This window comes from Echiichthys vipera, assembly GCF_963691815.1.
Source record: "Echiichthys vipera genome assembly, chromosome: 7".
NCBI classification, from domain to species: Eukaryota; Metazoa; Chordata; class Actinopteri; order Perciformes; family Trachinidae; genus Echiichthys; species Echiichthys vipera.
Window position 1 is genome coordinate 5,999,209 of NC_139832.1, and position 24,719 is coordinate 6,023,927.

Below are 24,719 nucleotides of genomic sequence, written 5' to 3' on the forward strand. Positions count from 1 at the left end.
CGCCCATCACCGCCACAGACTAACCACAGCCATGACAGTTCTCTCTTCAGTATTGGTGCAATCCTCATCCATGACAGGCTTTGACGGCCTGGCACTTTGTGACATAAGGGCACCCTCCCTGAGAGTGACTCGGAGGGAATTCATTTTGTCAAAGTGTCAGACGCATCAAACATCCCGCCTTAGCAGAGTGTCAACACTCAGCAGCAGGAGAGGAAGCTTCAGAGGCTGAGTGACAGATTTCTCCTGTAGAGGCCCAAGAAAAGATGCTTGTTCAGACGCTCGTGCTGTGACCTTTTCTTAGCACATCTCCTGTGCGATTCTCTGTTTAAATGTGAGAAATAAATTCAACTGTGTGTGCACCAGGGTGGTTGATCCACTTTAAAGGCACATTTAATATGATTTTTGGTTCATTTCAGCATCTAGTTTTATCTTCTTTCCCAGTGCTGGGAGCTGTGTGCAGGGTAATTTCCTCTTTCTTTGTCCTAAAATAAACTACGCTCCAACCCTCAATTGTCTTATTTTCAGTTTATGCTGCTTAGTAATGTGAAGTTGGCACACCCTCGAATGCCCGACTGAATGGTGCCAATATTTATTCTGCTTCAGGCTATGTATTCAGCTCTTTTTTTATTAAAAACTATGCCATTTCTCTTTTACAGAACACAAGAGTATTTCAGTCAAATATGCCCCTCAATCAAGCGTACTGTACAGTGACCTGTACTAAAGAGCACATGCATTCAAGTGTTATTATTTAATAGTTTGCTGAGCAAAAATGTGAAGAGACTGAAATTTGTAAAAGATTAAATTATCCCAAGCATCGATTTTAATTCACAAGAAGTGGTTTGAGCTGTCAGGGGCATCTTCTTCAACTGTCAATGAAATGTTTTACCTCTGAGCACACACAGAAGTCTCTTTGCTACTCACTCTAAAACCTCTGATACCATTACAGTGTCCTTCCTTTTATAGTTACAATAACTATCACCATCTCCTCGTTTATTTCTGCTACAGCTTCAGATTAACTGTAACGCTAAAAGTTCATCTTTATTCATCTTCACGAGCAGGGAATCCTTTAACACTAAGGTATTTAATTACCTAATCTAAAGAGGACAAGGATAGTGCCACGGTTATAGACTTTCTAGCTGGGTTTCATTTGTTCGCACACATTATTCAGTCCACATTTAGAGACCAGCAGGCGGTCAGAGTACACACACTTCCATCTAAATATTTAAGAGAGGTTAAGCTCTTACATTAAAAGTCAATCATGAGTTGTTGGAAGTTTGCTTTATGAAACGACAGTGCCTCTGACACGGAGGCGTGGGTGAGATGAAGCAAAGGCTTTCTTTCACGCAATCTGCTCCATTCCCCCCCTGCTGGGCCACCAGTCCAAATCCATTTACATCCCTGAGCCGTTGTGAGGCTGGCAGCCGCACACACACACACACACACACGCATGCACACATGCACACACATCAGTCTATGTAGAAAGTAAAACCCTCACATGTAGGTTAAGTGCACACAGGTACACAACTCCATGGTGTCTCGGCACATGCAGTGTTGTGACCCTTTGTCACATTTCACTCTATTGGAATTCTTCTGGTCCTATCTGATGGATACTCTCTGTGATATAGAAATATACACTGTTTATTTATTAAGCTCCCAACAAATTCTCGCACTTGCCAAATAAGTTCGAGCAGTAGGTCGAACACAGGTGATACACCCGCTCAGAAAACATGACACTCAATTACCACACGCAACACACACACACACACACACACACGCACACTAACACACTCACGCATGCACACACGCGCAGATACACACTCATTAAGCTTTCACGCTCACCTCATTCCTTCGTGGTAGAGTGACATTGCTGGCTAATGCTGGATTAACGGACCAAACAACGGAGTCTGGCTAAGGACTTCCTCAAACAGCGAATGTGCACCTTGTCATTCAAACGTAAACACACTGGATTAGGGAGAGGAATGGGGGCGGAGTCCGGCACTTGCCTGTTGACAGGTGAGGGAATCATTAACTAGAGCGGCCTCGGCTCGGATCACTAAACTTTTACTGAGTTCCTAAAACGAGCTACATTATAATATGTGATCTTCTAATGTGATACTGTTTTCATTTTTGGCCGTGATGATTGAAAAAGCAGCCGTGTGACGGTTCAGAAGGAGGCTCATAAATAAAACGGTTAGAACACTTTATTATTTTATTGGAGTGACAAATGCAATATTGAAGCCTTATCTCTTCCTCCTCCAGGGAAAAACGAAGACCCAATTTAAGTACCGTCCGCTCCCTGGGCTCGTATCCTGCAAAAAAAACGCTCCCATAACACCTCAACTCTAAAACCAAAAAGCATTTACTCTCATTTGTCAGCGAGATGTAGGTGTTAAGTAGAATATTTTAATAAGGAGTCAATCTTCAGATACGGAGGCATATGCAGGCAAACAGAAAATCCCTGAGAGGACTGTAAATCCAAAAAGAGGATTAAAAGTCAAGATGAGGAGACAGGGCACAGATAACAGTAAAGAAACAAGGAGGACGCTGGTTTGTTAATATAAAATAAGCACTGAACAAGAAGATGAATAAAACTGTGAGCCTATCTCCATCTTAAGCATGTCAAAACGTTCCATTTGCGTAACGAAATGTCACATTTGAATAGAATACACAAGGTGATGTGGCTACAGGTGGAATATTCATAGCGTGAGTCAGAGTACTTCACCATAAGAGAGACTAAAGTGGGAGTGAATATGGTTAGTTTATTTGGGAGCTTCAGGCTTATTTCCTGGATTCCTGTGTACTCTCTCCCTCTCCCTCTCTCCCTCTCTCGCTCTCTGCCCTGAGCTGGCTGATCTGACAGGTCATTGACCTGCCCAGTGGTCTGAGGTATGACTCACTCATCAGCTAAATCCCTCTGCCCCCAGTGCAGACCACCACCACCACCGTTCCTGCTTTTCTGCTGCTAGTGCACCAACACAGATTCACTTTAACCATGTGCACAATATGGATAGATAAGACAAAAATATGTATAATCATGTGCACTTACCCACACAGTGCACACTATAGCACAGACAGTTAGCATGTTTATTATTTATCATGTTATGCATTTTTAAAATATGCCCTCATTATGCTCAACCACCAGGGATTTCATAAATAACTAGTAATGGTTGGGCTCCAGCAGCCTTTAGAGGTTAGAGACTATAACAGTATCCGACAGAAAAAAGAGGCGTAGGCAGGGGTCTATTCTCCCCCCGGGGAATGAGGATTGATGGTGTTCATTTGAGAGTGGGTCACATCTGAAAACCCTGTGATAAATGTAATGATGTCATTACTGCTGCGAGGTTGGAGACGTGATGGAAGAGGACGGGTGAATTCTTATGTAATCTGTTTAAATCCAGTGTTTTTCCGAGAGAAAATTAGTTACAGTCAAGTTCAAATGAGGAGTGTTTTTTGGGAAACATGATCACAGCTTAGTTCTTTGAAAACACCTTTGTCACACTGACCAACAAACCTGCCCATCCGCTAGCTTTTATTATTCTGCACAGGCAAAACCAGTTTCCTGGTTCTGTTGGAGCCAGGAGCCAAACAAGCATTCCTGACAAACCAGTTTGGTCACAATCTCTGCTCTGGGAAAGGTTAAACCCCTAACATCTTGGCTTACTTCACAATGAGCAAGGATGCATAAAATCAGACTCACTGGATCAACAACTGCTCCCGAATGGCAATAACAACTTTCCAAAATCAAAATTAAAAAAACAACAACGGCAGGCCGAGCATCGACCCCTGAGGGACACCAAAGATTAAAGTGACTTAAATCACACAGAATTTTGTCCCATAACAAAAACAATACAATGAGACGCAAGACCCAAAAGCAAGAGGCAAGCAACTTGAACAAGTCACACAGCGATGTAACCACACAGACAGGAGAAGCAGAGTTTGGGCACACGTTGGGATAGCGTACCTGCAGGGTGCATGGTAGAAGGGATATCCATGGTGAGGTATATGATTGCAGTATCCAGACTGATTCCACATGATGATTCTTCTCTTGTTCCACGTAATGATAGTACACAAGTGTTGCCGCTGTTTTGTTCTGATTTCTAGTGTGGTGGAATCAGACACGGACTGCTGGGAAGTCACATTAATCAGCGTCTCTTCTCTCGCCTCTCGAGTGGCTCCATGGGGAGGAAGCTAGAGGTGGTGGTGTTTGAGAGCTGGGATTACTGAGAAAATGAGGTGGGAAAATGAGCTCAGGGGCAGAACTCAAGAGACGCACAGACGGGATGATGTCAGGTGAGTCAAGTCTGGTGTGGTTTACACACCTGGAAATCAAGTCTGCTGTTGCCGCCCCCCACCCCCTCGACAACTACTCAGCAGAGTCTCGGATGACTTCCCAGGTGAAGTCTGACATCACAGGTTACTCCTTTAATTCTGCCTGCAGCCAGTCATTTCCCCTCAGGTCTCAGGTGTAATCAGGTATAACAGATGTTTTTGAGGTTAACCTTGCTGTGCTGTACCTTTTGCCTGTTAAATCATACGTAATATGCGTCTCCACCTCACATCTCAAGGATTTGACTCACACTTCCAGGGTGTTCGACCTCTCCAGGTGCAGATCTACATCAGACAGTGTCCAAGAAAAGATTTCATACACCTCCGTTTCCCCGGCAATCCCTGATGCTGTGTTTATGTCTTATCGCACTTGCAGTACATTCTCTCCAAAGTTCACAGGCACCACGAATCCATCTCTTCTTGACATGAGCAAGTTAAAAATCCACAGCCCCAGCGTCCCTCCTGACGCATCTAGTTTGTCTCTGAGGCAGCCGGCTCGGCACAGGCGCTTATTTCCCCAATCACAGGCTTCCCAGCGGCTCTCCAGCCTCACGAAACAACCGCGGTGTGCGGCTCTGAATGACTGAGCATACTAAGAGAAAGGGAGAAAGAGAGAGTGGAGAGGGAGGTGGTAGAGAGAGAGTGAATGTACGAGGAGTGAGAGAGCAAGAAAATGAGGAAGAGGTAAACAGAGCAGGGCTGCATTCCTTTTCCCGCCTCATGCTCATCTGGCAGGATACACACCACTGAGGGGCGAGCGAGACAGAGAGAGGGAGAGAGAGAGAGAGAGAGAGAGAGAGAGAGAGAGACAAAGTGAGGAAAGATGGAGAGACAGTGGCGGTGTTTACATGCACACAAAAAATCTGATTACGGTGTAATTCAAGATGTGTATGTGAACCTGGCAGAGCCCATGTAAACACCTTTACCTCACCTTTGCCGGGGTAATTAGGGCCGCAGTAAGCTGTTGTGTCATCACGAGTGAAGTATGTGTAGTATGTTAAGTACTCTGCTTTTATAAACTGAGACCACAATGATGGCTGGGTAATGTTTCAGTGCCTTAATGGGTTTCTGTATAGACAGTCATTATTTATTTTTCAATGCCTTCCTTTCAGATATACTGTACTTATATATATATATACATAAACATTTTACCATTTTAATTCATTTAGATGTTAGATGTTACATGTCTTAACTCCAGCACTCTTACAAGAAATGAAATATCTGAGCAAAAAGGGAATAAAATCATGAAACTCTCCACAAATTAGACGCCAGCTTTTAGTACTTGAAAGTTTTCATTACTCTGTACTACGGATATGTACGCTCCAGTATTTCGGTCTGTACTAAAAAAAAGTATTGAGGCTCTATGTGACAACTTTAAAATAAATAGAAGTAAAGAGGGGTGGGTGAAAACTGTCCGCTGTCTTTTACAGGAATCATATGTGATGATGTGATTGTATCATTACATTACCTGTCATTTATTTTCTCTATTTTCTCAATTAATCAATTAGACATTTTGTCTGTAAAATGTCAGATTTTGAGAATTGGGTGAAAAACAGCGATCACAATTCACCAAAACTGAAAGTCGACGTCTTCTGTTTGCTTGATTTGACCAATTAACAGTCCAATCTGCAAAAACATTCTTCTCACCATCACTAAGGCAACTCCTGACAACTGAGGGGCTGAACTACATTACGCTTGGCATCTTTGCTGTTACTAATTAATCATTCCTGCTTAGAAATATTTGACAGTCATTACTGAGTGCATGTAAACACAACCGCCTGGGGAAAAGCTGAAAAGACAGAGAGAATACAAGTGAGAGAAGGTATAGGAAGCACTAATGGGATGAGAAGCCATGAATCTAAATAGAAAGGAGAGCTACCAGATGACACCGCCCGTCTGCTTTAGGGAACAGCAGGTTATTCACAGCAGCCCACAGTCGGACTCAAACCTCCCAATCAGCACATGAAGCCTGCAGGTGAGAGGTCACCTCGGTGCAGCTCAACAGAGATGTGCTGTCTCTCCGGAGAGCTGGACTACTCCAGTGCCCTACTAAGCAGAGCACAGCCGTGACCCCGCTGCAAGGACGACTCTGCTGCACCTGGGGAAAGGCTGGTGACGGAGCCGCGGAGCTGGCAAAATGACAGCTTCATTCACTGCGGGTCAAAGTCCAGACGTGTAATCTGATATAAACAGAGAGTTCCCAGAGGGGAGTGGATTGAAAAAGCTAAAACCATGTATCACTGGATAAGCGCATGAGTATCTGTTATGTTTTTGTATTCGCTAAAAGGGATTTTCACTTTGCAACCCTGATAATATGATGATTAAATTTATTAACCGGTGCAGAAGCTTGACATGAACTGTTATCAGATATGAAATACGTGGAGAAGAGAATGTTTATTAGTGGCTTTAGAGCATATATACTCATTTATTCACTCATTCATGACATCTTACACCCCGTTATGACACTCTTACGATCATCTTGCATCAGTGTCCCGTGTGAAGTGAAACTCCCTCTGCCTAATGAGAGGGGGGTCTCGTTTCACAAGAAACTGTTTCTGATCAGCCACAGAAAAACACAAACACAGCCGGAGAGGGTTTGCTCGTGTTTGGTCAATGCATTTATCACCCACTGACGAAACGTCCCCCACAAAGCTCCATGCAAGTGTCCATTCCAGGCAGAATACAACTCATTTAATGCAATAAAGCTTTCACTCAGATATTTTACAGGAAGTTGGACCAGACAGAAGTTAAAGTGACAAGAGCGGGGTGAGCTCACATCAGGACGATTAACGGTGAGGAACACAGATCCCTTTATGTCGTGGTTTCCAACCAAGGGGGTCAAGAGATGATCAACACGATGAGAAAGAACAAAAAGGTTTCTGTTTTCTGCCTTTTTTTCGGATTTGAGAGCGAACAGAACATTCTGGGGGTTTCGACTGTTGTGAAACAAGCACAAATGAAACCAGGGCTCTTGGACAAGATGAGTATTGCTGACCATTTTACAGCCATAACTGCTTCTAATACTCTAAATATTTAGAGCAAGAAGCAGAGGACTTTTTATGAAGAACCACAACAATGCCTCTGATAAAGTAGGAAGCAGTATTAAGAGAATAATCCCTAAAAGGCCAAATACTAGACTCTAGTATCAGGGCCACTATAGGCATTATTTCTAATGGCCAGCAGGGGGCGACCCCTGGTTGCAAAAAGAAGCCAGAATGTATAGAAGTCAATGAGAAAATAAGCCTATTTCTAACTTGATTCATTACCCCAATAAACATTTTCCTAATGATTTTATGGACTCAATCGCTAGTTCCAAGTCTTCTTCAATACAGCAGGATGTTAATTTTGTCACTTATGGTGCCATTTTTTGTAAAATAGGTATTTAAGGGAGTGACTTGTGCCTTGTGATTGACAATTCACATTCACTGGTGTCCTCTAAGGGATCAACCAATATGGATTTTTGAAGGCCGATGACGATTTTTCCATCAGCCTTAGCCGATGAAAACCAATACAGACTACCAATTTTCTTGAGCCGATTTTGGAGCGGATACTACTTTTGCTCCCTTAATTTACATCATATAAATTACACAATGATGATAACAAATATAACAAGTCTCAATTTAAAAAAGGAACATTTTTTTAACTTAAAAAAGGCGTCTAAAGCAACACGGAGCTGCCTGTGGACGTCTGCCTCTAGTATTAAAAATATAATAACCTGATATTTTGAGAATTGTGTTTTAAATTGTCACCCATGTTATCCTTTATATAAATTAAGACTTTTCCGGATTAAATTGGTGCTTAAAAGTCCACCCAAATGCATGAAATTAAGTGTTTGATGCCCCAAATTTCCTGGGGGAGGACCCTCAGACCCCCGCTTAGTACGTATGAAGCAACATCCTCATGTGCGGTTTAATTGGCTGGTTACATCAGGCCCCTTTGCTGTGGTGAGAGTGCAAAAAGAGACAGAAAAAATGTAGGAGGAGAGGATGGTGGGGTAGAGAGGGAGGGAGGGGGAAAAAAAGAACAGAGGCAGTGGGAGGGAAGGAGGTGGGCCTGCCTGTCTCCCGCTGTTTGTTTTTGTTGTGAATTTAATTCCTGCACAATCTAATCAGGGTTGGGAAACACAGGGGACCCTGCTTGTTCCCTTTCTCCATCCTCCGTGTCTGCCTTTACTCTCGTCGTTTGAAGAGGCAGGTGGATTGGCTCCACCTTTGCCCGTCTACCCACCCCCGCACAAACATGAGAGAGGTGGACAATCTTCTGCACTGCTTCACTGAGGCACAGCTGTAAGCCACACGTGAGAACACATATTTGTATACACGTTCATGCATATGTCTGTGTGCAGACGACACACACACAGCAATCATACAGATACACAAATATATATGGATGTAGAAAACACACACACACACACACATACACACACATAATAGTTGTTGTCTTGCTGACAGTTGACAGCTGTGTTGAATCATTGTGTCACTGGGTGAGATGGCAGGAGTGTGATTTTGCCTGTGGTTCAGCTTATCAGGCTTTTACAGCCTAAACCCTTTTCAGGAGGCACACACACACACACACACACACACACACACACACTTGCCTCCGTTTAGATGCTGCCAAGGTCACGTCTGAGACCACATTTCTGAAATTTTCTTAAAAGCAACACTCACATCCTTTCCTTCTCCCTCAGTGGTGCAAACAACAGCACAAACAATAAACCTAGTTGTTGATCTACACCATTGATTCTGTGGTAACTTGACATTTCTGCCTTTAAAATCGAAATCTGGGGTCCATTTCTCATTTTTGGATGTAAAACCTCCAGGACCTGACTTTTTCACCTGAAGGATGTGACTGTTTATTTGTCCTGGCAAACCTCCAGGCCTGAAAAGTGAAGCCAATGCCGAAGTGCTATAAACCTGCATTATTTCTAATGGCCAGCAGGGGGCGACCCCTGGTTGCAAAAAGAAGCCAGAATGTATAGAAGTCAATGAGAAAATGAGCCTATTTCTAACTTGATTTATTACCCCAATAAACATTTTCCTAATGATTTTATGGACTCAATCCCTAATTCCAAGTCTTCTTCAATACAGCAGGATGTTAATTTTGTCACTTATGGTCCCACTTTTTGTAAAATAAGCATTTAAAAGCGTGACAGCCTTGAGATTGACATTTCGCATTCACTGGTGTCTTCGGGTTCTCAGCCAGCTCCACCCTCTTGTCTAATTATTGTCGCTTTTGGCTACAAAAAAACAAGAGCAAGGCAACAGTAGCTCAGTCCATAGATGACTCAGCTGGGAACCGTGACTGGAGACCGGAGTGTGTACTGGTGGCTGGAGAGGTGCCAGTTCATCTGCTGGGAACTGCCAAGGTGCTGTTGAGCAAGGCACCGATCCATTTGGCAGCCCCCTCACTCTGACATCTCTCCATTAATTGCATGTATATAAGTCCTGTTTGTGCATGTGTGTGTATTGAGGGCCTGTGTGTGTGTAACCTGAATAATATAATAACAGAGTGAATTTTTTTTAAATTTCCTCCTTTCTGCTGTTTAAGAAAGGGATTCTTCTTCTTCTTCTTCTTCTTCTTCTTCCAAAATACCAAACTTGAAGCTTCAAAACAGTCGTCCACAAAACAGGGTTGCGTCACAGTGGATACGTCCGCTTCTTTTATGGATTTTCACAGAAAAAAAATTCTACCCAAGGGAAGGGGACCAATTAAAAGAACAACATGACTGTTAATTTACTCTCACTACCGTGTTAAAAAATGCAAGCTCAAATTTAGGTTTTGGCCTTTTCACACACTTTCTCACGTTCTAAAATAAGACACATCCTCACAATCTAGTCTTGGTCCCTCATTTCCTCCACCTCGCCTGTGATCAGTCACCGCCTGGTGGGACGCGGGAGGACTCGATCAATCATACAGCTGGTCGTAAATCAGAGAGAATCAACAATAGCGGGCTGCACGTCTCTCGATGGGGAAAACAGACATATCAGATCGTAAAACTCAGTCAGAACAAAGTCTATTTCTGAGTCTGCAGAGAGACTGTGGAACAGGAGCTCCACGGTCCTATTTATAAAGCTGGATTAACTCCTCTGGTGGTTATACGATCATTTGGCTCATATAATTCATGAACGTGCTCGTCTGTCTCGGGAGAAGCTTTGATAGCTTGAATGACGCAATTACTTTTGTGTGTGAATGTGTGTGTCTGCGTGCGTGTGTGTGTGTGTCAATATCCCCTGGGATCTTTTGATCCACATTCTTGAATCTTAAGTCACACACTCACACAACATACAATCCTACTATTAATACACCTCCTCTTAGCTCTTTCCCTCCATCATGCCTTGAGGCTTCACATCTCTCCATCTCCAAAGCTAGAAATTATGACAGTGCAATTTGAAGAAACCTTCTATAAATCTAGATCGGGGCCAGACTGAAGAGGAAAGTAAAGACTTTTTATTCCGAGGCATGCTTTGGTGCTGAACAACAAGAGTCCTACTGATATTTACTCAACCTGAGGCACATGTATTTGCATAATCGCATCAAACTGTGAAAGAATATTAGGAAGAAATGAGAAAACTGGTCTGTTGGTGATAGTTTACCTACTGTTCTGAATGCTCAATGTCATTAATGGGACCAGGGTAAAGCTAAATGTTCCAGGGAAATGTATCTGACAAATATTGGGTTTTAGAAAATTGTAATCTGTTTTAAGCCTGTGAAGGTTCTCATTTGTCCAGGTCGTCGTTATCCTCAAAGCAATTTCAGTCAAAAGCAACTGGACTTGGTTATTTGTCTAGGAAGACGTTTCACCTCTCATCCAAGAGGCTTCATCAGTTCATGTACACATCTGACCAGGCTGGGACTGGACCAGGACCAGGACCAGGCTGGGACTGGTCCAACTAACTGGTGTGAGATCCAGTTATTTCACCTCTCACAAGGCCGATGATGTCACTGGAACCCTTTGTGCTCCAGTGCCAACGGCCGTCGTTATAGTGACAGTCGTTGGTGGGAAGTTGGTTTCGACTTTGTTAGTGCTCTATTGAGTCTGAACGACAGTCGTTGGAGTCACACGGGGCCATTTGTGAACAGTTGTTCTGTCAGGTTAGATTGTCCAGTCCCAGCCTGGTCAGATGCGTACATGAACTGATGAAGCCTCTTGGATCAGAGGTGAAACGTCTTCCTAGACAAATAACCAAGTCCAGTTGCTTTTGACTGAAATTGCTTCGAGGGTAATCTTTTTTATAATTCAAGCAGCAATATAGTCATCAAGCTACGGTAACTAGCACTGGGAGAGCACAGGCCGCCCCGTATCTGCCCCGTGATTCATATTTACTTCTTCCTTGGCCAGTGCAACAACTTTCCACCAAGTTTAATGAAAATAAGTAGTTTTTCCATAATCCTGCGGACAAACACACAATTATACAAACCAGAAGCATAATCTGCTTTTAAAAAAAAAACGTATGATATCTAATAGTTAACAGCTCTATAGCTTAGCTTCTTGAGCTAATGTTAGCTTCACCAACTGACAGGACATCTTCCAAAGGCCCCTACTGCCATCTGCCAGCTCTACATTACTCAGTCAAACCTCACAATGGAGCTAGCTTAATAGTTACCTGAAACTGACATGGTTTGGTTAGTTAGATCAGTGTTCTGAAGATTATTTTTATTTTTGAATCACAGTCCATTCTCTTTTGTCTTATAAAAAATGATACGTGAGTCATGAGTGAATTTTGAGGGAACCGTCACTGGCTAAGTTCTAAGGCATAATAACCAGAGCTGTATTCTGTACTTTCGCCAACTCGTTCAATTAACGTCAATGGGCCACATCTGAACTCATTTCCAGGGCTAAGAGCAATGATTTCAAAAGGTACAAATTATCAACTGGCATCTACAAGGTTCACTAGCTGGTTCAAAACCCTGTTTATAACGGTAAGCTCTGATGATTTGCATTTTCATGTTGTAGTTTGATTTTTAAAAAAGATTTCATGTTCGGCTCCTAATTAAATGTGAATATGGCTAAATCTATTTAGATTTTTACAGTTGTAATATTGTTTTTATTGTCCCTAACACTGCAGGCTTGTCACTCTCCCTCACACACACACACACACACACACACACACACACACAGAAAAGCCCTATTGGTATGCAGGCATGCATAATCCACAAAGACAGAATGAAACTGTAATGATCGTGTTGAGGAATTTGGGCTGTTGCAGCAGTAAATAGTAATGACACACAGCGAGGTAAATGGAATATAAACAGCAGCATATCGACCTGTGAGTTATGTAAATGGCTACGAAGGATAATCGTATCACTGACATTGCAAATGTAGACATGCAAGCGTGAATGCTTGAGAAATTACGCTCTATGGAGGTGTGGACAATCATAATGAGATCAGCTACTGGCACGATAGCAGGCTAATGTGCATCATATTTACACAATACTTCACTCTTTATGCATTGAGAAGCTGATACACAAAGGAAAGAAGCCGCATTACTCTCCTCGTGTAAATCAAAGCACAGGAGCTTATTCTCCCTCTACGAAGAGGCTCAGGTTCAAAGCCGTTCAGTTTTACAGCCTAACAGACAAGAGGATTTCACTTTTTATTAAATTAATTTATCAAATGCTTTTGAAACTCTTAAGACCCTTTTCTCTGAACACTGTCCGTCACTCAGAGCTCGACTGACGGGTCCGAAGTTTGAGATGACAGGTCGCTAACTGGACGCCATAAAATCCTGACCCAGCTCAGTCTGTTTCTGCAGCTACAACACTAAACCTGGTGTCAAGGTTTGAAAGCAAAGAAGAACTTGATATATTAACTTCATTAATCATTGTCTGAAAGCTGTGGAGCTTGTAGGAAGCTGATAGCGACACTTGGTAAATGGTAATGGTAAAATGTACTTATAAAGCGCCTTTCTAGTCTTCTGACTACTCAAGGCGCTTTCACAGTGTTTGTCACATTCACCCATTCACACATTCACACCTATGGCATTGGACAACTACAGACCAGCTAATCTTATCATTCACACCACATTTACACACCCATGAGCAGCACGGGGAGCAATTCGGGGTTCAGTGTCTTGCCCAAGGACACTTCGACATGTGGACCGGAGGAGGATCAAACCGCCAATCTCTCAAATGGAGGACGACCCCCTCTGCCACTCAGCCACAGTCGCCCCACATGGCAGGAGACGGTCGACGCAGCAAATTGGTCCTGATGGAGAAAGAGCTCTCAAACCCTGCCACACTTTCCTGAACACGTCCACCTGTTTTTTATCTTAGAAATACACGCCACATGTATATATCAAAGTATAGATTCTTTCAGTTAATCGATGATTGATTATACCCTTTGGGAATTTGAAGCATGTCAGTACTTTCCCTAAAACTGTAGTGTCTCTGGTCAGTATTTGTCCCTAAACAACTGGAACTTCTCAGATGAAAATGTGTCAGTAAGCAGACACAGTGCCGTTTTTATATTATATCGTTTCCAGCCCTACTTGCAGGGTTTGGGATGATATCTGTGTGTACTGCTGTCTGCCCATGCATCCTTATTATTCCTACTGTTACGGTGTGCCAAAGTCAGACATCTTCCAATCCCACACATAGTCGTTATAAAGAACCAATTTACTTGGGTTGTTTTGCAAAAAACACCCACTCCCAACCTTTTGAGAGCTTCCATTGATGGGGAAAAATGCATTTTGTATCATTTTTAAGACTAATCAATTATTGACCATAATGGAAATTGCTAAAAAAAAAATAGCAGTCTTTGATTAAACCAATTTTATTTATAGAAAATGTGCAGCTATGAGTTCTATTTGAGGCCTTGCTCCGTGCAGGATGACAGTAAAGTTGATGAAACTAGAGATTTGCAGAGTTTATATGCCTTGAGCGACAACAGGGGGGTGATCAGGAGTGCACGGCTGAACATCATAGATAACTGCTATCAGGGTCATATGTGCCTATCAGACAGTATATGCTGGTTATTACTGGTTATGTGCCGTTACCGGTCAACGCGTATCTGTAACCCTGTAGTTCTGATGAAGACGGAGCAGCAGAGTCGCTTTCTATCTTCCATCACTGACTGAAATCTTTTCAGGCGTCGCACATCCTCTCCTCTGCCTCTTGAATAATTTTAGTTCCCTCATTTTGCTCCTCTATTACCTCAAATTTGATCTTATCCTGAAGGGAGAAAAATCCCCTCAAACACTGTATCGTAATAGCACCCATTTCTAAAACATATTAGCAGCACTCGGCTGGCTTGCATATTAATTGTAGTCAAGGGCAATTCAGCTGCACTTCTCACGACTGTCCTGTCTTTTATTAGTGGTATTACTTGAATTAAATTGAAGTTAATCTACTATTAACATTATTCTGTGGTGCAGTGCCCATGAGTGTCAGCTAATAACTGGAATATTTAAAATATTTTCTTCATAGGAAGCAGGCATTCAAATCAGGCTTCCCAAATTATTATTATTATTATTAACATTCCTGCTGCTTCTCTCAATAATACCAATGATTGCGTACCTAATATTCTCTCTGTAGGCCCATAGAGAGAGGTAAACAATAAAATGATTCATTAATTCTCATGACGCTTATTGACTCTGCAGTGGAATCTGAAAACCGTGCCCTGCAGCGTATTTGATCTGCTGTAGATAAGAACATCTTGAAATGATATAAATTTCAATCCATTAGTTCCACCTCTAAACTAATGACATATTAGACCGTGTGTATATATATATATATCATCTATTCTGGTTTCTAAACTGGATTCACAGGACTCTGATTGAAATGGTAATGATCAGTCCCTGGCTTCTTCTCTGTGTCTGAGGAATGAGGCAGCTCTACCTCTCCACCCAGAAAGTGACCCCTTTCAGTCGGCCTTCAAAGGGCCGTGAGCGTGAATGGCCCGACAGTCACTGCCAGGAACAGAAGAAGAGCTCACTGTCGGCGCATCATTGGCGGTGGCGACACGAAGGAAAATTCAAGTTTACACTTTACTGGTTTTGCTTAAGTTAGGGTGCACTCACACTGTCCTTCCGCACCTTGTCCCGGGCTTTAGGGTACTTGTCCTCCCCCCCGCGCCCCAGGCCCGTTTGTACTCACACTGCCTGGGCCTCGCGCAAATGCTTCCTGCCTGTCCATACGTCATCACGCCGTAACACGTCACACGCATTGATTGACGTCATCACGATGCGTCGCTTTGTTTACAAAGTTGTTTTTGTGCGTCTTGTCGACTGTTTTTGAATCTTTTCATCGACCAAATCTGCAGTAAACACTCCACCTCCGCATCACACCAACGTGAACCTTTCGCCGCCATTGTTGTTAAATGTCCGCGCATGGTCCCTCCTTCTATGTTCTATGTCCGAACAGGCGCACATAAAGGACGTCAGAACCACTGTAGGCCTCGCGCTTGTGCTCGTACATGTGCAAACGCGCTCTACAAAAGCTCACCTCTTTCAGACGGGCCGCAGTTATGTGCGGAGCGGTTGCACTCACACTGGTCAAACGCACTAGGCTTGACCCGAAAAACCTGTTTTGGCCCGGTGCGGAAGGACAGTGTGAGTGCGCCCTTAGAAAACATGTCTCTGAAAAAGGTCAGAGACTGACATGTACATGTAAAGGTGTCATCGGTTGAATATTAAAGAAGAAGATTTACGTTTTAAATACAAGGCATGCAGAAGACAAATACATCAAATTAACTGAATGGAAGCACTAAGGAAATATAATAAACTGCTGACATGTGTCTTAACCTTGACTTTCTGGTCACTGGTCTCGTTTTTTTACTACCTTTGAGTGTGTACTATAAAATGAGGTTTTGGGTGTTGGCTGCCGTAATGAGGCATTCAAAACTGCACTCGTGTAAGAGAAGGCAGGGATAGTCACGCTTGAACAAAGGGTAGGATTGTTTTTATGGACATTCAGATATAGCAAAGCCTTTTCCTTTGAGGGAAACAAGGAAATTCTCCACATGTTCATCTTTTGTCATCGCCTCCCCATTGTTTGGAAATGTCACATGGTCGTACAGTGAAGGTCAGTAGTTGACTTATAATCACAGGTAAATTGAAAGAGCGGAACTGCTGAGTGGAGAAGTCTTTGTTCATTGCTCCAGTTGTCAAAAGATTTAAACAGCACATAAAAAGACATCTGTGCTTTCTATGAAAATGCCAATGACTGGGGCAAATACATATCTGCAGCCCGCAATGAAATTACATTCACATTTTCACTTTTTTTGTATTCAAAGTTAATCAAATATATCACACAGCATACGCTACACAGTGATTTTTGAAGAATGAAGGTCATTTATTCTTTTAAAGCATTTAGCTGTAAAATCATAACATACAGACAGAAAGATGCATAATTTAATACGCTCAAAGCACTTTTGCCTCTCCGGCCACAAAAAAGGCAACTCTATCATATGGGTAAAGGTTGTTGCGACTGTATGCACCCTGCAGCTACAAAGCCCAGACACACCAAGCTGACATCAAAGAGCGAAGGTGACGAAGGCTGCCTTAGTCACCGTTGTCTGGGCCAAAAAGCTGCACTTACACACAGGGCAAACACTACAGCCGAGGACCTACCAGCACGTGTGTTCTGTGCCTATGTGAGAGACGTTATTCAGGTAGGTAGGTAGGTAGGTAGGTAGGTAGGTAGGTAGGTAGGTAGGTAGGTAGGTAGGTAGATAGGTAGATAGGTAGATAGATAGGTAGATAGATAGATAGATAGATAGATAGATAGATAGATAGATAGATAGATAGATAGATAGATAGATAGATAGATAGATAGATAGATAGATAGATAGACACATTCTGCCATAGTCTGTATTTGTCACTCAAGAAAGTAAACTGTTGGACCTCCAGGATTCAAGATTCAAGCCAGCTAGCACATTATTAACCACACAGTGGCACCGACAGTGTTACAGACACAGCAACAACTACAGACCAGGCTCATTAAACTAAATTGGGCTGTTGGGGTGGACCAGCTATTACTGAAGTGACAAGCTGCTCCCCTAAGTTTTGCTTTGTAATAGGTGATCTCTCTCCCTCGCTGCAACCGACAGCTTTATGCAAATAATTGCGTGATGTCAATAATATGCAAATGGGAGTATGACGTCATACGCACCTAAGTGATTCATAATCCGTAATTATGAATTGTTGATTATTTCTAATATTTCTAATAATAAGAATTTAACAATGTAATTGCAACAAAATTCTAATAAAATTGTATTCACAAAACACAACAGCTGCATAAACCATTTGCATCTATAACAGGAGTGGGCAGTTCCGGTCCTGGAGGGCCACTGTCCTGCATGTTTTAGGTTTCTCCCTACCCTAACACACCTGAGTCTAACAATAATCAAACTGTGACAAGCATCAGCTGCTTGATAATGAGCAAATCATTAGATTCAGGTGTGTTTGAGCAGAGAGAAACCTAAAACATGCAGGACAGTGGCCCTCCAGGACCGAAATTGCCCACCCCTGATCTATAATCATGATTTGCAACAGCTTTTTCTTTTGTAGACACGTTATGTCTAGACTAAAAACCAGAATAGTTGTGTGAAGATCACGCCACTGTCGTCTTTCAAAGTAAAAAAAGGAAAAGGTGATGAATCAGTAATGTAGTTAATCATCAAACAATCTTAGACACAACTCTATTAGTCATGTGCAATTCACCGATGGTTCATTGTGTCTGAGTGTCCTGCTGTCCAAAACCTCCAGATGGGGTTCACATATCTCATAAAAAATGTTAAACGATGTACAAGGTGAACTAGATTTTGTGTCTTTGTGCATTGGATGAATAGAGGAGCAGGAGCATTGTGCATTGATTTGCAGCTTTTCTCTGTTTTATGTCATTGTAAACTGAATTTCTTTGGGTTTTGGACTGTTGTCAGGTAAAGCTCAACAATATCTCACCTTGAATGCTCGACAACTTGCAATTTGTATTCTGTCAACGTAGAAGATGAGTCTGAAACAACATGTACTGTACAGTATAGCTCAGTCGTTACTCATTTTCTACCAAGTTCTGCTTTGATATGCTCAAGAATGTTACATGCTGAACAAAACTCATCTTCAAAACGTAAAAAAAACAGAATTGGGGGAAAAAACTGAGGATTTTTCTTCCTAACTGGCTCCTGTCACAGTGTGTGGTACCACAGGGGATTGGACAAAAGCAGTCCTCTTCCTAATGGACTGCTTTTTACTGCTAACCTGATTCAGTCAAACACACTGGGCTTGGTAGCAACCAAACAGCCAATTCACTACCTGAATACCAAACAGGCTGACCAATGAGAAGACAGCCTGTCAGGCAAAAACACTGACAGAAACGTGTGACTGAACGTGTCCCAGTGGCTTGGCAGACTATTTTGAGCTGCATGCATGGATGAATGCACCGGGTGTTGCAGACGACACCAAAAAAAGTCCACCATTCTCTGTCAAAATTGTAATAAATATTAAATCCACCTCTGTGGAAGATTAAGCGATATGTATATATATATATATATATATATATATATATATATATATATATATATATATATATACATATAGCTTATCTGTTAGTCTTCCAGTACATTCACAGACAGGGTACAGTAAATAAAACTGGCTTCTTCTTTATTAATGACTGCAAATCTTTAACAAAATTAAATAAATAAATAGGTGTATTAGTCTCACTGAACTGGGCACAAAGTGTTAACTGTACTTGTATGATTACTGACCCTGCACATGTACTCTCTTGTTTCAGTAATCTGTGGAGTCCTTTTGATTTCTTTTCTGTTTAAATTTCCGTTTTAAAAGTCTTATCTTGTATTAAACGTCTTTTATGCACTATGAATTTCACTGAATGGTCTGTATGTGTTGTAAGAATAAATATGCGTTTCGAGAAATGAGAGACTGAGCCGTTAAAGTCTTTTTCTTTCATAGGAATTTACCATTAGAGACTTTGTTCAGATACTCGAGTGAAGGCATAAACAAGTGTGACATCTAACCAGGTTAATCCCTTCAGGGACACTTAGAGACAACCGTTTCCCATTGCTGTCATACTTAAATCAATATTATTACTGCGGGTGACTGGGAAAGCCTCACAAAGGGGCACAGAGGGTGGGGGAATGTGAGGAAAAAGTCCTTCCCACTTTGATTTTGCGCTAATCAAAGGTGTCACATCAAGAGAGCGTTAAAGTGGCTGAATCTTCCACCTGAATAATTGACTACATCTCCAGATACAAAAGCAACAGCCCTCCTCCGACCATGACAGACAATAAAGCAGACAGACTTAGACGCCTCCAGAGAGCTACTCCCACCACAGGTGCAGAGAGATGGTGTTTTCAGTGTCAAACATGAAACCATCTTGTTCTGTTGTGTCTTATAAAACACTCAGATCTCCTGATTTACCCCAATATTTCCCGTAAAAGAATGTAAGAGCAGGGCCTCATATCATTTGAAGTGCTAAAGTTGAAGCTGAGTGTCTGTGGGTAGCTCTTCTGGGATGTTAATAGGATTTGTGTTTGTTTATTAAGCGCAGTGCAACGCAACGCAACGCAACGCAACGCAACGCAACGCAACGCAACGCAACGCAACGCAACGCAACGAAAACAAAACTGTTTTAGAAAGTTGCAGTGGTGTGAACTGACCCGTCTCGTAGCGAATCTAGCCGGCTGATGTTGGCGCCAGGGATTCAGTTTGTCAAATCGCAGGCAGCTGGTTTTAGAACGTAACACATGTCCTGTTTCAACAGCCAATCAATCAATCAGAGGCTCAACGGGCGTGTGAGAGAGAGGGAGAGGAAAAAGAGAGAGGGTCGAGCAAGCAATACAATGAATAAGGAGAGGGAGCGCCGTAATCGAGAACAAAGTAATGACTCAGGGAAATAAAACTGTATTTTCTCTGTTTCATCACAACTGGAAATGTAGCGAGTATCTCACTATCTCTGTTCTCATTTATAGTTTAAAATGCAACAAATTATATCCAGCTACGAAAAAAAGCCTGAAAAGTCAGAGGTCAGAACAGAAGTACAGAGAGGCGTTGCTATGGAGACGTTAAACCGTCTCGCCTCGTCTCATTGGTCTGAAGAGGCAGGTTTCAGAACGTTGCAGACTTGCAAGTAGCAAGTCGTTGCAAGTTTCAACTCGACTCGTTGCGACTCTTTGGTCTGAATTGGGCTTTAGTGACAGTGACAGTCGTAACACTGGATAATACTACATCCATAATTTACAATACCACTTGATAAAGCTTATAATAGTCCATTTTTATGCACCGTGTAAGACTGATGCATCTCTGTGATGATGTCGGAGACTTCCGTCTGTGGTGTTTTCATCTTACATCATATAAAAAAGGGCTATTTCTAAACTTTACTAGTCGCGGGAAATACCTCTCAGCCTGTGATAATTATGTATTATGTCAACTGTGACTCTGAAGGGAGCTTTGCCAGATCTCGCCTCAGGCTTGGGAGACTACAAAACAACCTGTGTTTACATTTCAGTGACAAAACCCTCTTGCGACTGCAGTAATTACAACGGCAGCACAGGAGGAAGTCAGGTGTTGTCATAGAGAAGGTGGTCATCAGGGTGGATGGATGGGTCAACAAAACAACAGACTTTAACACTGAAGACAACTTTTAGTTTCACGTTTCCAACCCCGAGTGAACGGGATTTTTGAGCGTGACGACAACTGTTCCCAAATACAGTTGATTATCAATGTAACCATGGCAACAAATCCCCAAAAAGTAGTAGAGATGCAACGACTGTGAAATTCTGGGCTGATACTGATGTTTTGTTGTTTTTGTTATTTCCCCTTTTATGACAGGGAGAATCATATATCATTATATAAAATAACTGGAGTGTTTTAAAGTCATTATACCATCATTACACAGTCTTTGAATAAGAAATGCAATCATACAAAGTTATGAAAAAATTGTTAATATATCCTTTCTCATGAAAAAACTGCTTCAAAAGCCTTTTAGCTGCGGTACAATGAACTTTACCTACTCAATGATCATTTTTCAGTTCTCGCACGGCCCAACAAAAGCATTATCTGAAACATGAATTGAATTTAAATGTATAAGCCATTACAAACGTAATAAAATATTAATGTAATATCCTCGGAGTGTATCGCCTCTTTTATCAAGTTCAGATCATTGTTAATCCACTGTGTCATGAGGCTAAACACACTCACAGGGCCAGCATCCATTTAGATCCAGTAACGTTAGCTCGTGAATGTGTGTGACCACCATGCTGTAGATTTCAGGGGGCAGAGTGTAGGCTTTCGAGAAGGCTGGTCATCTAATGCAATGAACTCCATCTCCTTGTTGGTAATAACTTTGACACGGTTCCTTAAGGTATTTTCCCACCTTCTTAAGTGCTGTATTTATCAAGGACCGAGTCTTGCTGGTGGCGGTTTATGTCGCTAATCTGTCTCCAAAATAGCCAAAATTTTCTTTCACCGCACACTTTCTCCTCTTACATCATACGGTGTGCCAGCATCGTGTGTGTGCAGCACAGCAGCAGCTCTCTACCACACTTTCGTATCCAGCCACTGCTTTGGATTGAGAATAAATAAACCTCACACTTCAGTTAGTTCATTGAGCCAGCTAGCATATTAACCTTCTCAGCTTAGCTTACAAATCCACCATGTTCCGCTCTCTTCTCTTCACACAGGTGTTGTTAAATTCAAATTGTTTCTGAAGGAATATGTGGATACTCAGTTTCTATAAAATCCACCTGGCCCACATTTCTATCTTAAATTGAAGAGCAAAAAGCCTTTAAAGCCTGTTTTTAAGAAACGCTTTTGTCTAGGCATCCAAGCATTCAGAGTGTGTTAACGTGCACATCAGTAACCCAAAAATGGCCTTACATCAGATAACGCAATAATTGGATTATTGAAGTTCCCCCCCAGTATACATGAGAGAGGGTTGAATGGGAAATTGACGGGAGTAACTCGACCTCCGGTACAGTAGGTGGCGCTCTCCCAACATACAGCTGGTCAGAATACGGCTTTATTTTACTGTTCACCATTGACGAAATCACAAGAAACATGAACGGGTCTTCTTGGTAGTGATTTTACTTGCCATTGCGAAATCCTCCCTCAGTTAAAAGGTAACGCTCCACTGTTGCTTCCTGGTTTATTCTATTTCTGAGTCAAAAGCCACCGCCACTAAGTGGGGAGGGGGGGAGGGGCACATGCACAGACGAGAAATCCCATTAAAATTGGGGTAGAGCGTTCACATGCAAGATAACTCCAGTTACTAAAGGAGTTCTCTTGGTACGTTAATCAGGGTATGAGAACTCGATTTACCAGGGTAAGGTGTGTACATGGTGTTTGAGAAACCGGAGTATGCTCTTAACCTGAATATAATCGGGTTTTTAAACTGCGTGTAAGCGCACTGACTGTAGCAGATACTTTGGGTTAGTGCCAATCTGAAGTCCTGTCGGGCTTTAGTAATAAAGTCACAACTGTGTCTGTTAGACAATGGGAGATTAATGTAGTAAGAGTCTATAATTTGTAACCCCTGTTTCCTCACCCTTGTCCCAAAGCGGGAGGCAATCCACCTTTTTTAATGGCTCAGCGAGGCCGGGTAAAGCGCTGAGCGTGCCAGTTAAGCTGTCATACAGCTCGTCAGGCTAAATTAATCTTATGTTTGCATTCAGTTGGGGATCAGTGTGTGTGTGTGTGTGTGTGTGTGTGTGTGTGTGTGTGTGTGTGTGTGTGTTTACAGTAAAACCCCATTGTGACAGACACAGCCACAACTGGTGTTCATTGAGTGTGTGTATTTTGATGTGTGCATGCTTAGTTGTGTACACATCACGCTCACTAACAGACACAACCACAACTTGCACAGTGTGCGTGTCGACTTTAATGGCTCTCTTGTCCCGTTGAAACCCAATAAAGCTGACAAACTACGCCACACACAACTTGTTTTATGTGCCGGCAGGGCGATGTACTGTACCAAAGGGAGCTGTGTTACTCCGGGAAACAAAGAACCTAACAAGCTTTGATCCACCTCATGCTCCTTCAGGCTCAGCACAGAAAACTCCTGCCGCCATAAAGAATCTTCGCATTGGATCAAAATGACGCTACGCCTCCAGGGGTCAATGCTCAGCAGTGTTAAGACCTAGTATTTCATTGGGGGGGGGGGGGGGGGGGGGGGGGGGGGGCTTACCTTGCGTCGCACGTCAGATCCCACGTGGAGAATTCATGATCACCCAGGTTAGTGACCACCTTGGTGGTCGTTGGCCAGGTGGTGTGACGTTTGATGGGAACCAGCTCGTGACCAGCCTCCCGGGTGGGGTCACGGCTGCAGCAGGTACCCATCCTTCCAACAACAAAAGGACCTCTTTGCTGGATGATTAGAGACTTTATCTCTCTGATACCTCACTCGTCGTTGCCTTAGATCCTTTTCTCCAGATGTTCATCTCTTGTGAAAGTCTTGCAACCTTCCACTGCTGTTTTGTCTTCCCTCTTAAACTTTACATTCAGGAGAAACTCAACAGAAAGCCACTGAGAAGGACGACCGCAAAGCAGATTGCTGAAGACGTGTCAAGGCTATTCTCTTTCACCATTTCAGACATTTAAACTTTTCTCTTCGTGCTCTCTACTGTCCCAAACAGTATTACCCCTTCTTCCCTTGTCCTCTCCATCTCCGACCTCCCCAAAGATGCTCACATGATCTCTCTCTCTCTCTCCCTCTATCTCTCTCCAAGCTGCATTGCTAATGTTTTGGTCGGACTGGCCCTGGCAGTTTCGCCCTCCTCCTTCCACTGACAAAAGTGTTACTGTCTCCCACGACCAGCCAGACTTTAAAGAGCCAAAACATTGTTACAACCATCTTGTTGTTTCTCTCGCTCCGTTTGCATCTGTGTCGTTCAATCCTCCCTTTGTTTCTGTCCTCCTTTGCTCAGTGTTGAACACAGATGGACCCCCTGCGCACTTTCCAGTCCCAAGCTTTTCTTCTGGTCCACAGACGACAATCATGTAGAGAAGAGCGAGACGGGCTGGTCCTACGCTCTTAGGACGTGTGGGCTTGTCATGTGGAGAAATTCAACAAGTGCAGCGAGGCTTTGGTCCTTGTTTCCATTTGTAGGCGTAACACATTTTTTCCCATATCTGATGTCTGTTGTTTTAATAGCATGTCTTTTGCTGCAACACCACCTTTGATCTGGTACACCACTTTACAATCTTTAATTAAAACAGCAGCTTTACAAGATGCATATTGCTTGGTTTTGAATCCTCTGTGCTTTTAATGCATTTAAAATGAGTTTAAAGCTTTACAGATCTTTACAGCCCGTTTTGTGGTGGTGTTCTTGATATGGATTTGTGACTCTGCCATGTCTTTGATTGCCCAAATCATGTTGATTTGTTTACTGCCATGCTTCCTTGATGAACTGTGAGCCAGTCACATGCCCATAGTATTCACAA

General features: G+C 42.6%; 1 protein-coding gene across 3 annotated transcripts in view; it reads right to left on the bottom strand.

Annotated features, from left to right (window-relative positions):
- The window catches only part of LOC310949394 (pleckstrin homology domain-containing family A member 7-like), a 125,237-nt gene extending 101,384 nt beyond the window's left edge, over positions 1-23,853 (bottom strand). For 2 of the 3 annotated variants that reach the window (XM_083916844.1, XM_083916842.1), the window contains exon 1: positions 23,464-23,853. In XM_083916844.1, the coding sequence (XP_083772970.1) occupies positions 23,464-23,615 (152 nt within the window). In that variant the 5' untranslated portion in view covers positions 23,616-23,853. The remainder of the gene's footprint in view (positions 1-23,463) is intronic. The other variant, XM_083916843.1, reaches the window with a different exon arrangement.
- Between the last annotated feature and the right edge of the window lie 866 nt (positions 23,854-24,719).